Raw genomic sequence first — 25,462 nt, forward strand, 5'->3', positions numbered from 1 at the left:
CAAGGAACTTGGCACCTGCTCCTGGATTCCTCCCTGCAAAAGGCTTCTGTGTGAGCAGCTCTCCTGAAGGATGGGGGCAAGGAGGGGGGTTTACGTTGCAGCCAAGCAGACAACTCATTCTCAGTGTCCTACAGGATGTTGCCATTGGGAACATCTCACTGACCTTTCCGGGAAGGTCTGGCCTCCTGCCTTGGTTCCCAGCACATTCTCCTCCTCTAGACTCTCCTCGGAGTCCTCTCACATTTCTCCCCAGAGCTTTCCCCTGGTGTCTGCCTCCAGATCTTATCTTCGCACATGTTAAGACTGGTTCTCGTCTTTGCACAACTAAGGGCTACCCACTGGGGGTGGGGCATCCTTCTTTTTCGTAGTCTACAAACTCCAGCAGAGACTTGGAAATGTCTCTGTCTCCTTTGTCTCTTCCCCCCCGCCCCCGGCCCATATGTAAATGAGAACAGGGCAGAAGTGTATTTTCCCACTAACACAAACTTTGTCCACACACACTAACCCACTTTTCTCTCTTTTTCACATGCACTTTGGAAAGGGATACTGTCAGTTTTTCCCTCTGAATAATAATTTTTGTTATCTTGATACAAATAATCTTTCTGCTTGCCTTTTTTAAAAGAAAAAGTGGGTATGAATAGCCCAGTTCCAGACGGTCCCATTTACGTAGCACCCTGGAGTTGGGCAGTGCACAACCTGCACAGCTGAATGAGGCAGCTCTGGTCACTTTCGGTAACACAGAGCAGGCAGACAAGCAGGTTGTTGATTTCCTGCTCCTCCATTGCTGAAATAGGGAATGCCTTTCTTTGGTTAGGATCGGGAATGGAGGATTATGGTGCGTTTTTCTCTTGAACAGGGCAGCCTTCCCTTTTCCCCCCTTTTCACCTCTGTTTCTCCTTCGGATACTTTCCCCATCCTCCCACACCCCCCAACACCTGGAGCCTTTCCTAAGCAGGAAGATCACATTCTTTGTAGGGCAGGTCTCAGGCTTATGGGGGGGGGGGGGGAAACAAAACGTGCCATTATTGCTGGAAATCCTGATGTATGAAGGGGAGAGGAGGAGAAGAGAAAGGAGGGAGGAGCAGCATGGGCTTGCCTTTTTCTTGTCCCAAGGCCACTCTTGCTCCTACCTTATTGACCTCTGAATTAGTAGATTCTCTGTGCTCCCAGGAAGAATACACTGAGTAGCTGCTTGGGGCTGCCGCTCCCCTCCTTGTCAATCTCATTTCTTATTTTCCAGCTCAGTTATGATTTGTCCTTCCTTTCTTCCTTCTTTCATTCCTTCCTCTTTCTTTCTGCTTCTCTCTCCCTTTTTCTTCTTTGTATTTTTTTTTTAAGGCGGCACAGCTCACGGTGGTCCATGTGGGATCAAACCAGCAACCTTGGTGTCGTTAGCACCACGCTCTAACCAACTGAGCTAACCGGCCACCCCTCTTTTGTTTTTTTAAAGTATTTTCCCCCATCATACCCATGTATCCTAGGGAAGGGGCTTAGAGGCATGGCTTCGGAACCTCACAGGTAGTCTCTGGGTAAGGTCCTGCCTCAAAGCCTGGCCATCCTGGGGAAATGAAGAGCAGGCACTTCTCTTTCCCAGAGGGCCAGAATTCACACTGGGTTGCTTCTGCTGCTGGTTTCTAGTGACCTGCTGTGACTAAGCCAGGGTCATGATGAGTCATCCACGGCAGGGAAGGTGCCCTTGCTCTCCTCCCCTTCCCAGGGCAGGACCAGGGGTGTATGACGTGTGTCCAGAAGAAGTGCGTTATTCATGTAAGACCATAAACCAGGGCTGACTAATTTTTTTTTTAATGTCTATTTCCACCATCCTCTTCCTTCCTGCCACCCCCACCGTTCCTATCTCAGACATCTGAGGATATAGCAAAGTGACCATAGCTCTCTTCCAGGATTTGAATCTCAGTTCCCCATTCAGCAGCTGTGTGTCTTTGGACAAGTTACTTAACCTCTCTGAGCTTCATCTGTAAAATGAGGATAGTTGTAAAATACCAACCCATAAGGTTGTTGAGAGGATTAAATGATACGATCCTCATAAAGGCAGCACTATGTCTGGCAGGTAGTATTCCCTGAATAAATGTTAGCCATTATTATGTAACATTTATGGGGATGCTTGGCCTTCAAAGAACTCTAGCATGGAACACAGACAGACCTGTAAATGAAAGATTACAGTACACTGGGTAAGAACTGTAATGGAGATAATATAATAGAAACATAGTGCTGCCATGCAGAGAGGGAGTGACGTGGTGGTCAGGAAAGGGGGAGCATTTGAGTTTGAGATCCCAAAAGGAGTGGAAGATCAATCCAGAAAGAAGTAACACAAGGTTCATAGAAGAGCAATTGAGACTGTGGCCCAATTTTATGCTGTGAGCTAAACTGGGAGTTTTAACACCTGGAGAGTGTTAAAAGTTTTACATAGGGTAGCAACAGACTCAGAGTTGTGATTTAGGAAGAGAACACTGGCAGCTGTGAGCACCAATGAGCAAGCTGTTCACAAGAATATAGATATAGATATGGATGTAGAGACAGAGATGGTCATGATGGCAGGGAGAGTAAAGGACACTCATGGCCCAAATTAGTGTTTAGAAGAATCTGATCAGATGACTTGAGAGCCTCAATGGAGAGGACAACTTCATACTTCTACCTGGCTTGGCATACTCTGTTCCCTTTGTCTTGAATGCCCTTCCCCCTTGTCATTCAATATTCAGGTCATGCCACCTCCTCTGGGAAGCCCTCTTGGATCTCTCTACAGATTGGATTAGGGGGCCCTGCTCTGTGTTCCTAGAACTTCCGTCTGTTCCGGTTCATAGCATTTGGCATTCCTTTGTCATTGACTGTTTCCTGGTTCCTCACTGGTGAATTTGGTGAGGATAGGACTCAGCCTTGATCACCTTTGTACCCACAGGGCAAATGTGTCAATAACCGTTTACTGAATGACTCAATGAAAACAAGAGCTTTAGGTAGCCTGGGGAGGGAGAAGCTGGAGGAACCGTCAGAAGAAGACCGTCTCAGGTAGCTGAGGCCGTGGGTCCATATCTTTTCTATTCCAATTCTGTCTCGGAGTTGCTGCCTTGAAGTCTTGGGCATTCCAGTAACTTGAAGCCTGGTGGAGCCAAGAATCGAGTAGCCAACAGCAGATACAAACTTCTGTGGATGGCTGGTTGAGGCCCAACCCCATTGGCCTGGACTCCGCCTCTCCATCCTCTGCAGTCCCGGTCCCCGCCAGGGGGCGACGCCCATGAGACCGCATGCGCAATACGCGCGCGAGCCGTCCCTTGCCCTTCTCCCAATGGCGGGCGGAGGTCCCTTTCCCGGCATCCTCCCGAGGGCAGGGAGCACGTCATTTCCGGTGGGGAAGGCCCGCGGCCGCCGCCGCCATTTCGGGCGCTGCTGTGAAGCTGAGACCTGAGCCGGTCCGCTGGGCGGCGGGCGCCGGGGCTGGAGGGGCGCGCGCGGCGGCGGCCCAGCGTGTAGGCACGGAGGCAGCCATGGCGGGCAACTTCGACTCGGAGGAGCGGAGTAGCTGGTACTGGGGGCGGTTGAGCCGGCAGGAGGCAGTGGCGCTGTTGCAGGGCCAGCGGCACGGGGTGTTCCTGGTGCGGGACTCGAGCACCAGCCCCGGGGACTATGTGCTCAGCGTCTCCGAGAACTCGCGCGTCTCCCACTACATCATCAACAGCAGCGGCCCGCGCCCTTCGGTGCCACCGTCGCCCGCCCAGCCTCCGCCCGGTGAGGGACGGACAGGACGGGAGGCCCCGGGCGGGGGTGAGGGCCGTGGAACTCCCCAGCCTGGCCGGCTGCTCCTCGCGAGCTGATCCCCACGAAGGACGTGGACAGAGCGCTGGTGTGATCGTGGCAGGGGGCGGCTTGCTGCTGGGGCTGGTTCCCACAGACCAGCGGGAGTGTGGGGGAGGAGGAGCCGCTGACCCAGGCCTCTGGGTGTGACTTGGAAGGACAGCCCAGGGGAAGGGGAACTGCTTCGGCCCCAGGGTGGGGCTAGTGCCTGGGCCAGGCACAAGGGCAGGGCCAGGCATCGTGGGGACAAAGAGCTGAGGGGAATGTTGGCACTGCGGGGGCATCACTTGGCAGCGGTGCCCAGAATGAATCCGATAATCCTACAAGTGGCTTTTTAGGCTTGAAACATTTCCTGCCATGCTGGGAAGCCGGGTTTGGCTATACTCCCCTGGTGGCCTTTGGTAGGAAGTCACCACATACTGGCCTGGAGGGATGGAGACACCCTTCAGGAAACCGCTCAGCTTTTTCCTTTCTTGGGCATTTTTCCAAAAGATTTTTACCGTCCTCTTCTCTCGCGGAGGACGAAGGTGGTGAGCTCAGTGCTTTGGTGATAGATGGCCCTGTATGGCCAGCCCAGAATAAGTGGATGCCTGGCTGACTGTACCCAAGAGATCTTAGTGTCCAGAACACTGCCCTCCGCAATTAGGGGGCTCCATTTCTCAGTGTTTAGTGGAGGAAATATTTTTTTTTCCCATGAAATAAACCAGAAATAAGCCAATGGAAACAACCCCTTCTCTGGTAGTGAATGGAACTTCATTTTTCCTGGGACTTAAACATTGTCAGTCTTGTACTTGAGGGCCTCTTCTTGCCCAGTAAGTTGGGGCTGTGATCTGAGTCTTTCTAGATATCGGGAACAGATCTTGCTGGGCAGATGCTCTGAGAATTTAAATGATCAGCACTGAGTCTTCCTTGCCAAGGATCGATGAGATATGACTGTCTTACCCCTGCCATTGGAGTTGTTGGGGGAATATTAGGGAAATTTATGCACTTAGTACTTGCGCTTTGGGAGGGATAGAGTAATTCTGAGGTGACCATTATCTGTGTTAACAGCACCAAGAAGAGTCCTTGTGCCTTCTCACTGTTCCCAAATTGAAGCACTTTCCTCTTGACCAGCTGAGCTCCAAGCCAGTCTCAAGTAAATTAGGAGGCTCCTGAGCCCGGCTTTGCAGACGTACCCTTTTAGGATCGTCTTAATTTAGATTTATTCACTTTGGCCAGAAATGGGGAGACAGGATAGTCAGTCTGTTAGTTCTTAACACATACCAAGTTTAAAAAGAGCGTGGGATCTTTAAGTACACAAATTATCCTAGGTCTTTCTCAGTCTGGTGGGTTTAATAGCATTATAACATGAGATGGAAATATTGATGTAACATATTTGCCCTATACCAGCTATATTCTACTTTTTACCACATGCATGGTATCTAGGGGTTTTTTGTTACGGTGCGGTGATATGATGGCAAATTGTCACTGAAACTCAATTTTCAACCTTGTTTGTATATGTGTTTTATTGGTTGCAAAATTTGGAAATGGCGGCAGGCGAGTTTCTTAGTTTGAGCTCTCTCCACACCTTGGCATTATGATTTTATATCTCAGTGCTTGATATTGCGCTCCACCTTTTCATAACATAGAGGAGTTCAGATCCTTGGCCCAAGAGAGAAGGTAAAGATTGCCAAAGTTTGTCGATGGGGTGTGGAAAGTTCATGGGCATTGTGGTAATTCTTTCTTCCATGTACCCTATTTTACATGTAGGGCAGTTGGTTCGGTTGCTCTCTTTATAAAGGCTACTTAATCTTTTTTCTCACCCTCCCCCATCAAGCTCTTTTTCCTTTGAAACCACACAGAGGAATTTCTTGAATTTCAGAAAGGCATATACAATATTAATAGCTAACATTTATTGACTGGCTGTTCTATGCTGCATACTTGGCCGAGCACTTTATGTGCCTTACTTCATTTACTATCTGTAACAATCTAGTGAGGAATGTCCTGTGATCTCCATTTATTAAAATATTTCTGCTTTATAGATGAGGAAACTGAGAATCAGTCAATTGCTTGGTCACACAACTTGTAAATATTGAGCCAGAATTCGAACCTGGGAATTCTGACTTGAGAGCTGACACTATTACACTGTATTCCTTTCTGTCAAAGCCAGTTTACTTTTGAGATCCCTGCAGTGTTGTACATAGAGGACTCAACATATTTGTCTCTGTATTGGGGTCCCAGGTTCTGCCTGAAGACCAAAAGAAAAGGATGGCAAGAAGAAACTGGCTTTGGTGTTCAGACAGTACGCATCTGTCTAAAATCAAGGATGAAGAGGCTTTTAAACTCCTTATTTGGGAAAGTAAATATGGGAAATGGGAGCTTTTTGCTCCGGGTATATAATGTATTTTGTGGGCATAATACCTAGGTAGAATGTGTATGGAATGGCATAGATACGATTTTTAGAGGCTTAGGGATGAAATTGACCAGGAATTCTCAACTCTTTTTTTTTTTTTTAATAATTTTTTTTTTTAAAGATTTTATTGGGGAAGGGGAACAGGACTTCATTGGGGAACAGTGTGTACTTCCAGGACTTTTTTCCAAGTCAAGTTGTTGTCCTTTCAATCTTAGTTGTGGAGGGCACAGCTCAGCTCCAGGTCCAGTTGCCGTTGCTAGTTGCAGGGGGCGCAGCCCACCATCCCTTGCGGGAGTCGACCTGGCAACCTTGTGAGAGGACGTGCTCCAACCAACTGAGCCATCCGGGAGCTCAACGGCAGCTCAGCTCAAGGTGCCGTGTTCAAGCTTAGTTGCAGGGGGCACAGCCCACCATCCCTTGCGGGACTTGAGGAATTGAACTGGCAACCTTGTGGTTGAGAGCCCACTGGCCCATATGGGAATCGAACCGGCAGCCTTCGGCGTTAGGAGCATGGAGCTCTAACCGCCTGAGCCACCGGACTGGCTCCCAATTCTCAACTTTTGTAGTGAACCTATTTTTAATTTTTCTTAGGTGTTCAACTACGGATGCTCCCATAGCCTGGCAGTGCCCTGGCTGTGCCCCAGAGCCATAGGGCAGGGCTTGGTCAGGTCCACTAGTTTTACTCGGTCAGGTTGGAATTCCAGGTGGTGTACCTCTTGTGAAGGCTTTACAATCATTGATCCACTAGTTTCTTTCGGAACAATGAAGTGTTACTAGACTTTAACCAGTAAATAATCAACAAAACTGAATGTGAGTTGGGCGAATAGTTACAAGCTTGATCTCTGGAACTTGGGTTTGAGTCTTACTGACCTGACAGTTAATGTAACTTTGGGCTGGTTCTTTAATCTCTCTGCCTCAGTTCCTCATCTGCGAGAGAGGGAAGATAGTAATACTGACCTCATAGGGTTTTGGGGAGGATTAAATGAGTTTTAGTGTATTAAATGCTTAGGAATGGGGCTGGCATGTAGTAAGTACTCAGTAAGTAACAGATATATTAATCTTACGAACATAGCTGTGAGGTTGGGAGGGAGTTGAAACAAAATGGAAACCTGTTCTCAGCGTTGAGAGGGTCACATGGTGTGGGGTGGTGAGCACTGGTAAAACAGCACGTCTTAGGGAGTAAGTGTGGGGGTGGAGGGGGGTCGGGTGCATCAAGAAGTGGAAAGGACCTTGGGGCCAGTCCATGGAAATAGGATGGAGCCTGCTCGTACCCCCTCAACGCAGAGCCTCCTTCAACATCTGTGTTTCATTTATTTAGCTCATCTTTGCAGTTCTTAAACCTGGTCTTCATGTTTTACTCAATATCAGAGTATCCCTCTATTCCATGATTCTTGGGAAGTTCTTCAGTGAGTAACTTGTAGTTTTTACACCAAAAAAAGGATTCCAATGTAAAAGGATGTAGGTTCATTTGTTGCAGAACTTCTCTAAGCCTTTGCTATGACCCTCCAAGAGAGGCAGGTATTGAACTAGGTTTTTCAAACTTATTTGACCACAGAACTTTTTGAGAAGCATCTTGAGATTCTGTGGAATCTTTTCTGGGAAATAGTGCGGCGGACATTGGATTTGGGGATAAACTGAAAATTTCTAAAAGAATTCAGAGGTTGGGGTCGTATTAAGCTAAATTTCCCCCTTTTTGAGCACCTGTAATATACTGGCTACTTGTAGGAACTTTGTAAGTATTTGGCCCTATGAGATGGTAAATAACAGCTCATACTGCTAGTAAACGGCAGAGCCAGAATTCATCAAACAGCCTGCCTGAATCTGCAAAGTATGTGCTGACATCAACCCTTTGTAGAAAGTTCTGTTTGCTTAGGAGACCTTACATCTTGATGCCTCTTTAGGAAACCTTCACAAATGGAAGTCAGTGGCCTTTTTAGCCCTTTGTAATGGACAGGTAGTGGGGAGTGTTTACCTAAGCAACCTCTGTAAAATACTGTAGGCCAAGGAGAGGGAGTGGGAAGTAAGGAAAGAGGAAGGGGAAAAGGAGGTGCTGTGAGATCAAGGGAAGGCTGATGGTGGCACCTCTGTGACGGTACTCATGCCAGAAGTGACCCAGCCTGTTTCAGCCCACAGAGCTCTTGGGTGTTCTTCATAAAACTTGCAGGGAGCGGTGTAAAAACTGATGTATTATAGTAACCCGAGGGCTAAAATGCTTAAAAGGAGTAAGTCGAGCACATACAGAAACCAAAACAGTAACTGCTAGTGTTGATTTTGATTTCTGAATGTGTTTAGTTCATAACTGCATGTCCAGAATCCAGTACACATTTGCTGTACAGCAAGTCGGTGAGGTTTTCCAAGTCCCAGCAATGAGAACCCTGTCGGTTCTGTCCTCTAGACTGCCTGACTGTGTCGCCTTCCTTTCCCGCCCTTCTATTTCCTGCCTTTGGCTGTTTGTGGTTGGAAGGAGATGAACTAGGGAAAAGGAGCCGGAATACATAGTTGTGGTGAAGTTTAGGCTTATCTGTGACTTAGGTATGTTCTGTTTCCCTCCCTTCCCTTATTCTGGAGTTTGGATCAACAAAGTTTGACTGCCCCATACATCTAACTGCTCCAGCAGTACACAAAAACGGGTGTTCCACTGTGGAGTTATTATGGTGTCATTAGAATAGAAAAAAAATTTATAGGTAATGTCAGCGATTTCCCTTGGTGTTTAGCTTGTATTTCTGTGACTGCCAAGCGGGGGGTAAAATGTCATAGTGGGCCCATTTCACACCATGCATCATTTGAACAAGAACTGAATTGAACCAACAGCTTCCTACCTTTTTTGTTTTGTTTCGTTTTGTTTTGTTTTGTTTTGTTTTGTTTTAATTGTGGAAGGGGAACAGGGCTTTATTGGGGAACAGTGTTACTTCCAGGACTTTTTTTTTCCCCCCCAAGTCAAGTTGTTGTCCTTTCAATCTTAGTTGTGGAGGGTGCCGTTCAGCTTCACATTGTTGTCCTTTCAGTCTTAGCTGTGGAGGGCACAGCCCAGCCCCAGGTCCAGCCGCCATTGCTAGTTGCAGGGGGCGCAGTCCACCATCCCTTGCGGGAGTCGAACCAGCAACCTTGTGGTTGAGAGGACACGCTCCAACCAACTGAGCCATCCAGGAGCTCAGCGGCAGCTCAGCTCAGGGTGCCGTGTTCAGTTTTAGTTGCAGGGGGCAGAGCCCACCATCCCTTGCGGGACTCGAGGAGTTGAACTGGCAGCCTTGTGGTTGAGAGCCCACTGGCCCATGTGGGAATCGAACCAGCAGCCTTCGGAGTTAGGAGCATGGAGCTCTAACCGCCTGAGCCACCGGGCCGGCCTAGCTTCCTATTTTTATGGCAGATGAGCTGCCAGTTTTGAGAACTTTCACACTGATCTTTGTAGGGGACTTGGCTTAGTGGTCTTATTTGTTCTTCTAAACCCTACCTCCTCTCCCCCTCAAAAAAGAAAAACAAATAAAAAATACATTTCACTTGGGCTAGTACAGTAATGGAGGAACTGTAAAAATGGATGACAGAGTGGTTGCCTTCCATCTTAAGAGTGAAAGGTACCTTGCAAATGTTTAGGGATGGTGAGAGCTGCTCTTCATTGTGATTTCATTGTATCTGAGAGCAGGGTTTGTTGTTGCTGGTTTGTAAGAACACATCCAGTTGAAAGTGAAAGCCACTGGGGGAAATGATGTCTTAAGACTTGCTGTTTTGCTTCTTGCTCATCAACCATTCTGTATCCCAGCTATGCTGTGAGCTTCTCAAAGCTGGGAACAGATTTTCATTCAACTTTTTTCCCTTGTTTCAGTTATATTCATTAAGAATAATATCTAACATTTATTGAGCACTTACTGTCTGCAAGGCACTGTCCCAAAGGGTAACTGGTGAAACCATTTGGCTGTTGGCTATCGGCATGTTGTTGGGTAAACTCTAGGAAGGGAGCTTTTCTCCCCAGGTGTTATCAGGACCATTTACTAAGCCACGGGCATTCCACTGGTGAGGGCACCCCCTACCACTCTGCCCAAGAGACTATCTCGACCGTGTTTCCCCGAAAATAAGACCTGGCCGGACCATCAGCTCTAATGCATCTTTTGGAGCAAAAATTAGTATAAGACCTGGTATTATATTATGTTATATTATGTTGTATTATACCCGGTCTTATGTTAAAATAAGACCGGGTCTTGTATTAATTTTTGCTCCAAAAGCATTAGAGCTGATGGTCTGGCTAGGTCTTATTTTCGGGGAAACACAGTAGTTACCCTTGGAGCTGACAACTGACCCCGTCCTTAGCGTAGTTCAGCTGGCCTGAAGGATCGCTGAATGAGCCTAGTGGAAATAGGTGAAGTAGCCATGCATCCATCACCTCCTTGCCTACCAGACTTGAATAGGAATAAGTTCTCATCTGTGATCTGCTTTAGTGAAGAGAAACCAGAGTATGGCACCAGCATGCTCAGGTATGGTCATAACCAAAATCATCTCTCTAGTCCTGCCCTTGAAACTATTGGGGTTACATTTACATTCTGCTGGTGCCTGATGATTGTTTGTCATAGATGGACAGTCCTGGGTCTAGGCATCTGTTTCAGCTTCTTGAGTTGGAGAGACAGCCAGCATTACTGAGTGTGGCTGTGAACTGGTTTTAGCTTACAGCTAAATGAATGCCACAGGTGGACTTGAGTGATATAAGAAATGTGTGACTCTCCTTTAAGTTGTGTCTTGCTCATCATTCATTTGGATGAAAAGAGAAGGCCCTCATCAGTACTCATTCTGTAGTGAGGACTTTTGGTTAACTTCCAAAGTTTATCTTTTCACCAGTAGTGAATTTTAAATGTACTTTTTCTGGTTATTCTGGAAGAAATGTTTTCTAACATTGAACAAAATAATTGTGTCTCATTTTTTTAAAGTGGAAAATTAGACATCTGGGCTGGCGCAGTGTTTCTGTTTCTCAGCATTAATTGCTATGGCTTTTAGATGGGTGGGCCAGAGTTAATACAAGTGGAAAGGGTACATTGACCATTTTCCCCTAACAAAGGACTTGAACAAGTAACCTTCACAAAGAAGTACAAATAGTCAATAATCAAGCAATCAAAAAAAACATCAAGCAATCAAAGATATTTCAAAAGAGATAACCTTTCTCCTTTTAAATTGGCAATGATTTTTAAAATGCCGTTTTGACTAGGATGTGGGGGAAATGGGAACTCAAACCACAGGTAAGAGTATAAAATGATACAAACTTCTTGGAGGGCAATTTGGCAGCGTAAACCTTAATGTTCTTAACATTTGATCCAGCATTTCGAGGAGTTTATCCTAAGGAAGTAACAAAATATTAATAGATAACAAAAACACTCATAATGGCATCATTTGCACTACTGGAAAGTTGGGAATACTTTATAGCCCTTAAAAGTCATGTTCTTGAAGATAATATAAAACCTGGTATTATTATATTATATTATATTATATTAGACCCAGTCTTATAGTAAAATAAGACTAGGTCTTATATTAATTTTTGCTCCAAAAGACGCATTAGAGCTGATTGTCCGGCTAGGTCTTATTTTAGGGGAAACATGGCAGATACCAAATTCTCCCCACCTCTTTCTGTAATAGTTGCAGGGACCTATAAAAAAGGAGAGCTTGCTACATACAGATGCTGAGGTTGAAAAGAAGATTGCAACAAAACCTTGAACCTTATGTTACTATGTAAATCAGATAGCAAAAGAACATTTTGGGAGAATGAATAAAAGGTCTCCATGATGCTCTCTCTGTCTTTGATCCAGGATGAGAGCCTGTCCTGAGAGGCGGCCTGGTGGCCTTCTGTTCCTTCTCTGCTGCAGTGGTGATAGGTATCTTTCTTCCTAGGGAATGTTTCAGCTACATAATATTTCAGTTTACTATAAGAAGGGATTATTTTTTTTCTAGACAGTTTTTGTTCCTGATTAAATATTGACTAAACGTATGTGGGAAGTGCTTAAAATCTGCCTTTTATCTCCAGTGTAACACATATTTAAATAATACTCTGCTCTTTTCTTCCAGGGGTGAGCTCCAGACTCCGAATAGGAGATCAAGAGTTTGATTCATTGCCTGCTTTACTGGAATTCTACAAAATACACTACTTGGACACTACAACGTTGATAGAACCAGTTTCCCGATCCAGGCAGGGTAGTGGAGTGATTCTCAGGCAGGAGGAGACAGAATATGTGCGAGCCCTCTTTGACTTTAATGGGAATGATGAGGAAGATCTTCCCTTTAAGAAAGGAGACATCCTGAAAATCCGGGATAAGCCTGAAGAGCAGTGGTGGAATGCAGAGGACAGCGAGGGCAAGAGGGGGATGATTCCCGTCCCTTACGTGGAGAAGTATAGACCTGCCTCCGCCTCAGTATCGGCTGTGATTGGAGGTAACCAGGAGGGTTCCCACCCACAGCCACTGGGTGGGCCGGAGCCTGGGCCCTATGCCCAACCCAGCGTCAACACTCCGCTCCCTAACCTCCAGAATGGGCCCATTTATGCCAGGGTAATCCAGAAGCGAGTCCCTAATGCCTACGACAAGACAGCCTTGGCTTTGGAGGTACATAATGTGCAAACTGTAGAAAGAAGAGATGTGCTACAGGGTCTCCCTCTCAGCCCTCTTAGAGCTTTGTAGGAATGCTGAACACAATCACCAGCATTGTGATCATGTTGTAGATGTTGAATCATTAAGTACTGATTTTGGCTTTTAATGTTGGGTTTTCTCTTTTGTACAGAAAACCTATTTTGAAATGAGTAAGCTTACAATTGTATAACTGAATGTTCTGATTGATCTACTAAACACACCTTGACTACTTTAATAACATCACGGAAATTAACCTGAAATATTTGTTCTTATCTCCCTTCTAATCTGTTTCTTTCTTTCTGTTTATCATTGTCTAAAATAAGGTGGGCTCACACAGATTTGAATATAATAAGTGGTCTCTTATCAAAGCGCTTAAATGGAATTTTCCCACAAAAATAGAATGTTTTTGGTTGAGGGTGGGGTTCCTTACCATTGGTTGATTGTGTTCATCAAGTAAGAATTGGAGAGGAACGGTAAAGCATAGGACAGGTGTGAAGAGGTACATGCCCAAAAGTGTGAATTCCAAGGAGCAGTAGGTTTACTTGGTCTTTGTTGCTTACTGCGTTTTGCAGGCGAGAAGCCAGTTCCTCCTGAGGAATAGTTATTGCCTTTTATTGGTAAACTGTTATCCTTGGTAGCCCATCCCCTCTGGCCAACGATTGCATTGTGTTTATTCCTTTGTTCCTCTCTTTAGCACTCACAGCTGTGTCTCTTACCTACTCCCTCTCTCCCTTTCTCCCTGAGTTACGCAGAACTAGTGGTTCAGCATAAAAGCTGTACTGAAGTGGCAGGCTACCCCGTCTTTCAGAGCCTACTGATAGGATAACTGGAATGTAAGCAAGTAGCTTTCATAGTACAGGCTGAAATTTTGTGAGCACAGATTAGCAGAGAAGGGGCAAAAGTGTTTTCTTGTAAACTGAAATCTCCACATGTCATTTCCTTTGGTCATGTTCATACACCGAGGGAGTCAGAGCTGCCCTCTAAGTGGGACTGTTAGCCCACAGAATCAGCTAGAATTTATTGGAATCAGTCTCTGATATTACTGGATTGGAAATTTTTCTTTTACATTCTGGATAGTGGATACAAAGGAGGGTTAGTTGAGTTTTACAGGTTTGACTGGAAAATGTGTTTTTAAGGTGTGTATTTTTTGAGATTAGGTTGTGACTTGAACGTATCGTGTCCATGCTTTGATGAGAAATGAAATGTACGTTGTCTACATTTTTTCCCCACTTAGAGTTTGGAGGATAAGGAAGGCAAGTTTCTAGCCTCATGTTTTCATTTGAGTTCAGATGATGGCAACATCCAACATGGTGCTGTGTGTCTGACAGATGTGACTCTTGTAATTTGTTGCAGACCTTGTTAGCACTCGGCTGGAGTGTGACGATAGCATTCAGGGAACAAGCCAGCTAACGCCCGGTACAGAATAGTTACACATTAATTTTGCTTTCATTTGCATTTCCTTTCTCGGAGAGAATGGTTTTTAATGATGCCTGCCTTGATTAGAGGCTTTAGTGCTCAAATGGTTGAGCTGCTCTCCCTGCTGTGAAACAAATTTTGTGAAATAAAGATTTAAGTAGAAAAGTAATTTATGATTTTAGTAGGTTTCCTTTTTTTGTTTGGATATTGGTTTTGAGCCACATATGTTGATTGTTAAAGATGGCCTCTTCAAGTTAGAACAAATACCCCAAATAACAGCTTTAAAAAACACCTTATGTGATTAAAAACATGGTGTTAGTTTAGCGTCATAGAGGTCTATAGCTGGAAAGGACCTTAGATAACCTCTCCATTATATGAAAAAAATTGATGTTTAGACAGATTGAATGGATTGTTGAAGCTGGTCGGAGGTGGAGATATGATGAACTTTTACTGTCCACCTTGATGCCTTTTCTACCAGCCCCATATTCAGTTGTGATTCTTTTTGTTTTATAACCGTGCTGCTGCGCTCAACACAGGTTTTAGGTGGTTTCACTGACAGCATATGCTCAGTGGTACTGTCTGTGCAGAGAGGTACAGTTCTCCTTTCCCGTTTCTGGTTTTTCATAGGAGTTGATGCCTAGTCCCTGTTGAGATGAGGCTGGAAGAACAGATTAGGAGACTCGGGCTTTCTGACCTCTGCATTCTGGTTTAAAAAGGAAAAAAAAAATCTTGGCTATATTGACCCACTATAAATCCAGATCTGTAGATAAGCTAGGTACATTTTAGTGGAGTTTTACGCTTGAAATTGATTAATTAGAATCATAGCATGTTATGTATGCGTGTGTGTGTGTGTATGTATGTATTTTTTTCTGGAGGGTTCCTTTTTTTCTTAAATTATAGTTGACATACAATAGAACCATTGTATTTTAGAATTGGGCAGGACCTAAGAGATAATATATTAGAGCAGCAGTCTTTAGACCGCTGCTTACTGTCCCAAGAGTTCCCAAGAGGTGCCAGGGGAGAGAGGGAAACTGAGGATACAAGGCTCTTGGTTCCCTCTCTTGCTTAATCAAAGCAACTCTATTTTAACTGTATTATATATTGGGGTCTCTCAAAGATTATTTTTTTTAAAGAAAGGGTTTCTGTACTGTAAAAAATAAATTTAAAAAACAGTGCTCAAGGACCACCTGCCCTCTCCTTACAGGTGGATATTTTCATGCATGGTATACTTGCTGTGACCAGAGTCCCCAACTAGAATAGAACTTACTAGATATTCACTCTTTTTCCACCCACCACATTTCTCTAGCAGGGATAAAGGCTGTGGAAAGAAGGGATTAATTCTAGTGAACAACCAAAGTAGGGATATCCTTCCGTGTACCTGTAGTTCTGGGGGTCAGTCAGTCACTCATATTCTGGGGACTCTAACTGAACCAGCCAGACACTATCTGTTCCATCCTGGAGCTCTGGGTGAAGGCAGATTTTAAGCAAATACAGATACGCTGAGTGTTTTGAAGGAGAAATACTGGAGATAACACTAGAATAGTGCAGAGGCACTTTTCATTATTTTCATCTTAGATTTGAGCTAAGATTTTGATCTTAGATTTTTGTCTCGTGGTTCCGGAAGCTAGAATAGTGATGAATCTTATCTTGTAAATTGCAGGTGTTAAAGTTTATTTTATGCCTCTGTAGACTGTCCAGAACAGTCATATTATCTTTGAATGTACTAATCATGTAACTTGCATTCATTCTCTGATTCATCCGGGCTTTTTGCCCTTGATAAATGATAAGACATCAGAGTAACCAAGGAGCATTTCCTGTGTTCTTAGGTTTGGACCTTCAGGGCACAGATAAGGAAGGTGTAAAGTGCTTTGGGTTCCTGATTATATGTGGCACTGATTACATCAACTCCACATCTCCCCATGTGAACTTAAATTGTTAAGACCTTTTGGCCTGTGTATGGAAAAATAAGACTAAAGACCCCAATTTCCTCTTAGTTAACAGAGTAAAAATGAGATTGGAAGGTATAAAAACATGAGTGGCATGTCCTTAGTGTGTCCAGTTTGTCTTTTTCAGAAATTGCAGGTCTAGATTTCTGTATTGTTCATGGAGACAAGTGTCTATGCTCCCTTCCATCCTATTTGCACATATTCATTTTATAACATAGAATCTCAATGGGAAGAGGCTTTGAAAAGAACTAATCCAGCCTCTCAGACATTGAAGGCAGGCCCTCTGGTATCTTCACAGGTGATTTTTTTTCCCACACATTTATTATCTCACAGTTTCTTTCCTTTTTAAAAAAAATTATTATTGGGGAACAGTGTGTTTTTCCAGGACCCATCAGTCCTTCAATCTAGTTGTAGAGGCACAGCTCAGCTCCAAGTCCAGTCACCGTTTTCAGTCTTAGTTGCAGGGGGCGCAGCCCACCATCCCTTGCAGGGATTGAACTGACAACCTTGTTAAGAGCTTGCGCTCTAACCAACTGAGCCATCCAGCCACCCCTTCACAGGTGATTTTTAAATACCTGTTTGCATATCTGTACTTTGGGGGAACTCAGTATCACCCACAGCAGTGTAGTCCAGAAGTTCCAAACTTTCTTGGTTCATAGCACCCGTATGTCTCAGGACTATTTCACAGTGCCTCCAGCCAAAAGAAATATTTATTAAGCAGGTAGGGTCAAACAACTTAAATCTTTATATCCTAATAACTTAGTACCCCTTTGAAAAAACAATAAACATAATTGAAAGGAATCTATTTTAATTTTAATCTTAAGTAACTGCAGTTATGTAACTAATGAGATGTTAGACACTGAAGAGTTTCTCAAACCTTGGGGTCATATTGAACACTGCCGCCCTCATTTCCTGTTCCACACTTACCTTCCTGAGGTACTTACTTGTTTTTTATCATTGCACTTGCCAAAACCAAAGCTTTGCAAGGATATGACATCCTTGAAAAGAATGTAGTGTGAGCTAATGTCAAAATTGTTAACTCCCTGGAGCTAGTGGTTCACATGGCATAACAGATGTCAAGTTTGCTGTGTTTCCATCAACAATTTAAAATATTTTGTGGCACCCCTGTGAGTTTGCCACAGTGTCTCTGATGCTGCACAATTTGGGAACCTCAGGTCTAGTTTATGGAGTTAGTTTTTAGAAAACTCTTTATGTTTCGTTAAAATACCGACTGTATATAGTCACTTCCCCACTTGTCACCAAGGGGCTAGGGAACGTGGTTTTAGGCATTGTCAGCTGTTGAGCTAGCAAAGAACTTTTCTGACTCGGACTAGAACCAGGGTGAGATCTATCTGTCTTTCAGGATTTGGTGGGTGGCTGCTGCTTTTTACCTGGAAGCCTAACAGTTAAATCTCAAAGATGTGCACGTTTTCTCTAGTACAACCTATGCCCATTTTAGTCCATCTCTGAGGCAAGTGAATCTTAAGGCTGAATTGTCTTCAGTTTCCATTGATGTGAAAGACTGTAGACGGGTTCTAAATACTAGAATAAATACCCATTCCTTAGATCAGGAATCTGCAAACTTTCCAGTAAAGGGCCTTAGGGTCTCTGTCACAATCACTCAACTCTGCCATTGTAGCAAGAAAGCAGCCATAGACAAAACAACAAATGAGCCTGCTGTGTTCCAATAAAACTATTTACAAAAACAGGCAGCAAGCCGAATTTGCTCATGGGCCTTAGTTTGCTAACCCCTTTTTTTCTCCTTCAGCTAAATCTTGAAATATTTACCAAATGTGTACTTGGTGTGCTTGAAAATGTGTGAAGACAAGGCCCGTCCCTGTATTCCATCTCTGTACATGTTTTCCCCTGGCTTTATTTATATGAATGTCCTGCTCACTAGAATCCTGCAGCAAGCCTGGATCAAGGAAATGCTGGCAGTGGTTAATGCTTTTCCTGTTACATAGAGACAGAAAGGAGAAAAGCAGTCACCTGGGGTTAACACCAGCAAAAGCGGTCACGCAGTTCCCTGATGTGTCCTGCTTAGTGAAGACCACAAAATCTGCCATTTGGGTTCCATTTTCTTCCTCGTTACCACTGGAACTCACTGGTGAAGATCAGCGGGGTAACCTTTTGCTCTGGACCATTTCTAGATTTGGCTACACCTGTACCAGATCGTGCTTTACCTTGGGCACTACCCAGAGCTAGGGAAGCAGCCAGTGTTCATCGGGTTCCCGGGGAGTGAAGTGAAGTAACCACATTCGGTCCTCTTTACAGATGGCACAGGAGTTCCTTACAGACTTGCTCCTAAGGCTGTGGTCTAGGATTGGGAGGCTGAGGAACTGGACGCGAGAGCAGTACCTCAGTGGTGAAAGACTCCGCACTGTCTCTTTTGCAAGGTCTGCATCCCAGAAAAGTTACCTGCTGTGTAGTGCTTCCTGTCTTTTGTAAGGTCTTTCTTCTTCGTTGGTATGCAGATGAGGATTTTTTCGTTTCCATCTACACCCTGAATTTTGAAATCAGTAGTGTTGGAATTAAGGTTATCACTGCACTTACTGATGAGTATGTACAGTACTTTCCATCTTAAGATTGTAACATTTCTGGGGCAAGTATTCAGTTCTGCTTTCTTTGTCTTTGAAATTGTACACCAAGCTTCAAACCCATGTGTCCCCCGGATCCTCCCTGGTCTGGCCTTGGCGAACTCTGCTGTAGTGAGTTGTTGCCGAACAGGAGGAGGAGCCCGCGTTCAGAAACGTGTCGTGTTTCTGACTGAGGGAAAGAACCGTGCTTAGTGTAGCCCCCTTTTCTTAGACTGCCCCATCCCTTCCTGTGCGGCCCCCACCCCAACCCCCAGGCTTGCCAGCCACCCTTTCTTAAAAACTGTTGAAGCGCTAGGCCTTCGGAAGAGCCATGTTGCCTTGGGGACTTGTCTGTTTTTGACCCCAGGAGTCCCCATGTGCTTTCAGTATTTCAGGAGAAACTCCGTAGGGTACAAAGGGTTATTTAATGTATTTATAAAGTCTTCCTTGAATAATTTGTACTTCAAGGCCACTTTGGGCAGGTTATGTAGCCCAGTTAACTGCTTACAACGTTTTTCTTTTATCCATTTAAAAATTAGAATCGTTTCAGAGTCAGGGCATAGCCTCTTTTTCACCCCCTGATGTTTGGACCTTGCTGCCAAGAACCTAATCAACTGTAAAAAAAAAAAACAGAAAAGATTTTGGATTCCAGAATGTGGTGTGTTTCTCCCGAGCCCTCCCCTATGGAGTAAAACCAAGAGAGTGTGTATGTTAGAGACGGCTCTGATGTTGTCCCCAAAGATCTAATTTAATTTGTACAGAATTCCTCTCCTTAGTCACATCTTACCTGATATGAACCCCTACGATTACGCCCCTCGAACTCTGAAAGAAGAAAGGTCTGAGGGCAGATCTGCAGGTTTTGTCCTGCTTGTGGAGAAGCTGGCGTGGTGGTTCTGTGCTACTGATAACAGCAAGGGGTTGGGCTGGTCTACATTTCAGCCTGCCTTGCAATTCTTAGAGCTCCATGGGATGCGAGTGAGATGGCACTTTGAATTCTTAAGAATAAAGACAGTATAACATTGCGAGACAAGAGGTGCTTAAACTGAGATTTTGATATCAAGCAGAATGGTGGGCTTCAGGATGTATCTTGTGGAACCATCTACAAAACACCTAGAAAAGCTAAATAAAATATAGCAAACGTCCTTTCTTGACACCTTTTTATTTAGATTTGAAACCATTTGGTGAAAGGTACTCAAGTGTACAGCTCAGAGTTTACATGCATGCACACCCATGCGGTAACCACGTAGATGGAAGCATAGAATAGTTCCAGCACTCCAGAATGTTCCCTCATATCTTTTGTGTTTTTAATATAAAGAAAATTATGGATTCTGACATGACAGCTGTTAGGGATGTTAGCTGGGATATGGTCACACCAGCTGCTTAAAAGAAATTGGCCCCTCGGTCCCCATCTGAAGGGGAGCTTAACATGAGTGGCAGTTTAGATTTTTGACGTGAGCATACACATCCCCTCAAACATTTTTATTTTTCTTAAGGGGGGGGGCTTATGTTATTCTGGGTCCAGCTACCAGAATAGCATTTAGTACGACATGAGTGTTTTAACAGACAGTACAAATACTAAAAATAGGCGAAAGAAGTGCTGCACTTGAAATAATTGACCTTATGTAGCAAGGGGCTAGCAGCAAGGGGCATTAATTCTAGTAACGTGAGAGAAGGGTGAGGAGTCAAGGGTAGCTAACAGGTCAGACACAAGGAAAATTCGCTAAAGAATATTCGAATGTTATAGAGCTGATGCTATGAAGTTAGCTTCTTGCAACACTGCAGTTTTAAAAAGGAGGGAACAGATGAGATAAAGCCTGAGAACTAGAATTGGGGATATAGGAGGAAATCTTTCAGACTGATTGTGCTGGCAGGAAATTTTCGCTTGATATCCTGGTCTTCCTCTCCCCCAAGACTGTATGAAAATCTTAACCTGTCATAATTGGCCCGCTCAGTTGTCAGGAACTGTGAGTTGGAATATTGCAGGAAATAAACAGAACCCTGGTACTGGCAGCCTGTAGGGATGGGATCTGTGTGCAAGGAAGGGCAGTATCATCCTTCCCTTTCCTCTCCTTGCATCGTCAGCCTTAGTCGTTACAGTATTGGCAGACTGCTGCTTCTCACCCTTATATCGTATCCCTTCTCTCCAATATCCCTGGCTTCTGTTTCCTTTTCTCAGCACCCTATCACCCCCGCTGTAGGCCTGTGTGGTTTCCAGATAGTTCTTTAGGAAGTTACAGGCCAGTAGGCAAGCTGTTTCCTCTGAGTGAGATCAAGGTGCTTTTAGAGAAGGCCCCGGGCCTAGATTTGAGTTGGCTTTGGCCAGTAGTTGGCCTACAGACATTCTTAGGACCCTGGGAGAATAATTTGAAAGTTCCTGTATAGTAAAAAGAGCATAAATTGGCTTTGGAGCCGGATACTTCTGGGCCCAAATCCCAGCCCTGCCACTGCCTGTGTGACCTCAGGTCTATCTAAATGCTCTGAATCTTAGTTTTCTCTTCTGTAAAATGGAAACAATTCCTGTCCTACCAGGGTTATTATGATGATTAGAAAATAATTTAAAGTACCCTCTACAGTGCTTTATGAAAGTTAAATAAATAGTAATTAATAAAAATCAAATGAACAGTTATGTTTAGAAACCACTTGTCTGCTCAGAATCAGATGTTGATAATTAAAGGATAGTCATAAGTTCCTTAATCCAGTGACATGTGAGGCCTTATCTCCAAACAAATATTACACAAAATATTGTTTAATATTTTGCCACAGGGTGAATCCATTCACCAGACTGACCTTGTCTTAAGTTTCATAGCAGAATAGAGGTATATCATAGATTGTTGAAACTTTATATTTGATGTTGCAACAGGAAGCTTTTTATAAGAGAAGCGAAAACATGATTTCTCCTATTATTTTTTTTAAAACTTTTATTTAAGTGTATTTTTCCAGGCCCCATCAGCTCCAAGTCAAGTAGTTGTTTCAATCTAGTTGTGGGGGGCGCAGCTCACAGTGGGTCCATGTGGGGATCGAACCGGCAACCTTGTTAAGAGCACCGCGCTCTAACCAACTGAGCTAACTGGCCGCCCCTGATTTCTCCTATTATTAATGAATGGGTGGTAGTGGCACTCAGGGAGCAACAAAGCCTGTCAGTACGTGGTGGGGTGGGGGTCGAGGGGCAGGCAGGCAGGGTCCTGCCAAGTAGAAGTTGCTGAAGGAGGTGGGCTTTGCATGGAGCCAGTGGAATTTGGAGTTTTGACCTATACCTGCCCAAGTGGGAAAAGCCTTGCGTTGGTAGGAAGGTGATGAGAACACTTCATTTTCTGGGATCAAATGGAGTATGCTTCCTATGATTTCCTTCTGCTCTATAAGCAGTAGCAGGCCAGGAAATATGTGTGAGAGTGGACGGGGGGCTTGTGCTGCTGCTGTGTGCCGTTTTGGGGGAGTCAGGGGGACTCCTTCCCCTTGGCCAGGGCCTGGGGGGTAGGCAGGAAGCTAAGGGTAGTGGGTACAAAGAAAAAGAATAGTAGCTTACTCTAGCTGGGATTGCTTACGAAAAGACACTTAGGATTTCCAAAAAGTATCATTTTCTAGGATCCTTTTATTTTCTGTACTGTGTGTGTTTCTGCGCTGCTAAAATCACTTCTTCCTTCTGCCTGCATTAACAAGTGGCTGGGGCTTGGGAGGCAACAAATAGCCATTTCTGTAATGTCAGCCCTAAAGCAATCACGTGGGTAGGGCATGCCTAACCGTAGAATGGAGTTTTTCAGCTTGCATTCATAACTGGAAATAAAGTGCTCTCCTTATTCTCCTCCTGCAGGTCGGTGAGCTGGTAAAGGTTACGAAGATTAATATCAGTGGTCAGTGGGAAGGGGAGTGTAATGGCAAACGAGGTCACTTCCCATTCACACATATCCGTCTGCTGGATCAACAGAATCCCGATGAGGACTTCAGCTGAGTATAGCTCAACAAACAGTATTGCTGACAGATGGGAACAATCTTTTTTTTTTTTTTCCAATTGCCATCTATACAGTTTTCTTACAGATGTCGAAACAGTCTAGTTGAAGCGTTCTGTTACCTGTGATCTTTTTTAGACTGAACTACTGCATCCCTAGTCTCATTCATCACGTTCAGGGTACGAAACTGGAGGGCTTGTGTGTTAACTTCTGAATTGGCAATTTTAGGTGGTAGCCACCACGCCTGGGTGTCCCAGAAGGGACAGTTATCATGCCTTCTTCCTCTCAGGCAGTGCACGTCAACCTGTGGAATGCTGACGGACAGGAGAGGAGTGCTGAACGCTGCTTACCCTGATTTAGTCGATGGTTTTGTTTTCACTCTGAAACCATCCTATCAAATGGCAATAGACTGTTCCCTTCCACCCCCATGAAGTAATCATGTACCGTGTGAATAGTACCCAATGGGATTGCTTTTTCATTTATAGAACATGACCAGTGTATGACTCATTCTGACAGTTCAAATCCTGAGATTTCTGAGGACACTACTAGAAGCATTTGTCTTCCTTCCTAGTCGATGCTTCATACTTTTTCTTAGGATTCTTTGAACCCTTGTCATTCTTTTCCCCCAAACCTACAAATAGGTTAATTCTCCAGAAAAGTGTTTATTTTCATTCCAGATGACAAGCAGGATATGCAGAGCACTTTATTCAGTGCATAGCTTTAAGCCAGTATTGGTTTCACTGAGTGAACAGCCAAACTCCCAACTCTCTGCCTTCCCTCAAGGGGTCATGGTAGGCTCACGCTGCTCTAGACTCCCGACTAATGGGATTTAGCAGGGCCATTTCTCCTGAGTGCCAGTATCCTATTAGGGGACTCTTTGGAATTCTTAGCTTCTACTTGGAGTGGAAGGACCAATCACTTAGAATATTCCATAGAAGGTTGTGGGGCCAAATTCTGCCCTTTGCTTTATGTGCAACTTGTATAATAGTCAAGTTAAAATTACGTGAGTTTGGGGGCAGGGTTCGTGCTTTGAAAAATGTTTGAACCAATCATGAGTTACTTACGTATTATTCATTTCACATGGCCATCATAGTGCTTGAAGTACATTACATTATAAATCGCCTTCGTTTTTGGCTCTTTCTATGTTCAAGTTTAGTTTGCAAATCCTGTTAAGTATGGAATGGTTTATATGGGGTCAGGTGCTCCAAAGAATAGACTTCTGAGACCAAAAATGATCTAGGCTATTTAGACTACAACATGAAGCTTTCAAAGTTAGTTCCCAATCTAGGAAGGCACTAATTGGTTTATGGTGTGGTATGACCAATAGAAACACCTTGTATTTTGCTTTGGGCCTCATTTTAGAAAAGTAACGTATCTTTCTAATTGTTTTGCATAGGTAATGATTAATTTGTATTATTTGACATACACCAAAATCATGGTATCCCAGTGAGTAGCGCAAGGTCTGGCACCGTCGGTGTGCAGATGTTTGTGTGAGGGCACGAGAGGCATGCAGAAGCTCAGATGGAACGGGGAAGCCAGCTGGCACAGGATCACATACGTTACCACAGGCAAACTAATAAGTTGACGCTAATTTAATATATTTTTACCTCACACTAAGGTATGCTTGATAAAGACTTTAATACTCGACGTTTTCAATGTTAGCACAGTGCTGTGCACATAGTGGGTGCTCAGTAATGTTGAATGAACAAAATCTCAACGCTAGACTTACTTCCATCTGACTACTCTGCTCAATTTTCAGTTAGCGCATAGATACTGTAAAACCTGAATACACGTTAAATCTTGTTTTCCTGAAAGTATGACATCTAAAGTATTTGTAGAAAAACCTTGTCACAACTGATTTGAATGTTTGTATTTTCTTTTGCCTTTGACTTTGATAATGGCTTGTAATGCCTCTTTTCATCATGTGTAATATTATTGGAACATGCAACTCTACCCGAATCATAAGAACCTCTCTATGATGGGTTGTCCGAAGCCATTATATGAACTCTTGGGTTGGATTTGGCAGGGTGTGGCAGTTGTTGAACCTTAAGAAATCAAAGGACTTTTTCAAAGTATCTTCCAAAAGCAAATGCTAGAATTCTATTCAACTGCATATGTACATTGTCACAGAGCAGATTGGCTGCTATATTTTATATAATCATTTCTGCAAAAGCCCATTTTTTGGATACTAATATTTGACATGGTTAATTCTTATTAATTTGTTGGAATTGTTTATTGTTAATAATGCAAATAGATAATTTTTAATTATCCTTAAGTAACATTTCACTATTAATGGTTTGAAATGAGTGATAAGCAAACCAATTTGAAATAAAATATGAACATGTGCCATTGTATTATAACACTATACACTTTCTTGACAGTTAAATTTTTTTAAAAAATGTTTTTTTGTAGCATGTATTGTATATGTTTATAGTATATGTAGTAAATAAAAATATGGCCAAATGTTTGGCTTGGTGATCTTTTGAAGAAAGTAATCTTTGAATATTTTTCACAAAAGAGCTAAATCTTTCATGCTTAGGGAATTAGAGGTGTGTGCATGATAAACACTCTGTGGGTACTCATTCAAGCTGGGATTGATCATTGGTGATGCTTAAAAGGTCTCCAGAAGTCACAAAATACTGATTTGAAGGGAATATAAGAAGAATGATTATAGAATGATCAGAAATCTGGAATGCAGGGACAGAGAACATCATACTTGTCCAGAAATGGTTTCTTGTGGGTGTAAAGCAAACAAGGATGTGGCAGAGGGCTTTGTCGGGCAAATGAG

The 25,462-nt window shown here is 43.8% G+C and overlaps 1 protein-coding gene across 1 annotated transcript; it reads left to right on the top strand.

The window, feature by feature from the left end:
- The first annotated feature begins 3,344 nt into the window (after positions 1 to 3,344).
- Positions 3,345 to 25,165, top strand: CRK (CRK proto-oncogene, adaptor protein). Its single transcript, XM_019755494.3, has 3 exons — positions 3,345 to 3,738; positions 12,236 to 12,768; positions 22,539 to 25,165. Exons 1-3 carry the CDS (start codon positions 3,498 to 3,500, stop codon positions 22,674 to 22,676), a joined length of 912 nt encoding a protein of 303 aa, XP_019611053.1. The 5' UTR covers positions 3,345 to 3,497; the 3' UTR covers positions 22,677 to 25,165.
- Positions 25,166 to 25,462: the final 297 nt, after the last annotated feature.

Source organism: Rhinolophus sinicus, chromosome 12 (genome assembly GCF_057876585.1).
Source record: "Rhinolophus sinicus isolate RSI-liver-muscle chromosome 12, RSI-T2T, whole genome shotgun sequence".
In the NCBI taxonomy this organism is placed as follows: Eukaryota; Metazoa; Chordata; class Mammalia; order Chiroptera; family Rhinolophidae; genus Rhinolophus; species Rhinolophus sinicus.

Coding starts and splice junctions, on each gene's coding strand:
- CRK (XM_019755494.3), top strand. CDS start 3,498: ATGGCGGGCAACTTCGACTCGGAGGAGCGGAGTAGCTGGTACTGGGGG. Junction 3,739..12,235: donor GCCCGCCCAGCCTCCGCCCG/GTGAGGGACGGA, acceptor CTTTTCTTCCAG/GGGTGAGCTCCAGACTCCGA. Junction 12,769..22,538: donor AGACAGCCTTGGCTTTGGAG/GTACATAATGTG, acceptor CTCCTCCTGCAG/GTCGGTGAGCTGGTAAAGGT.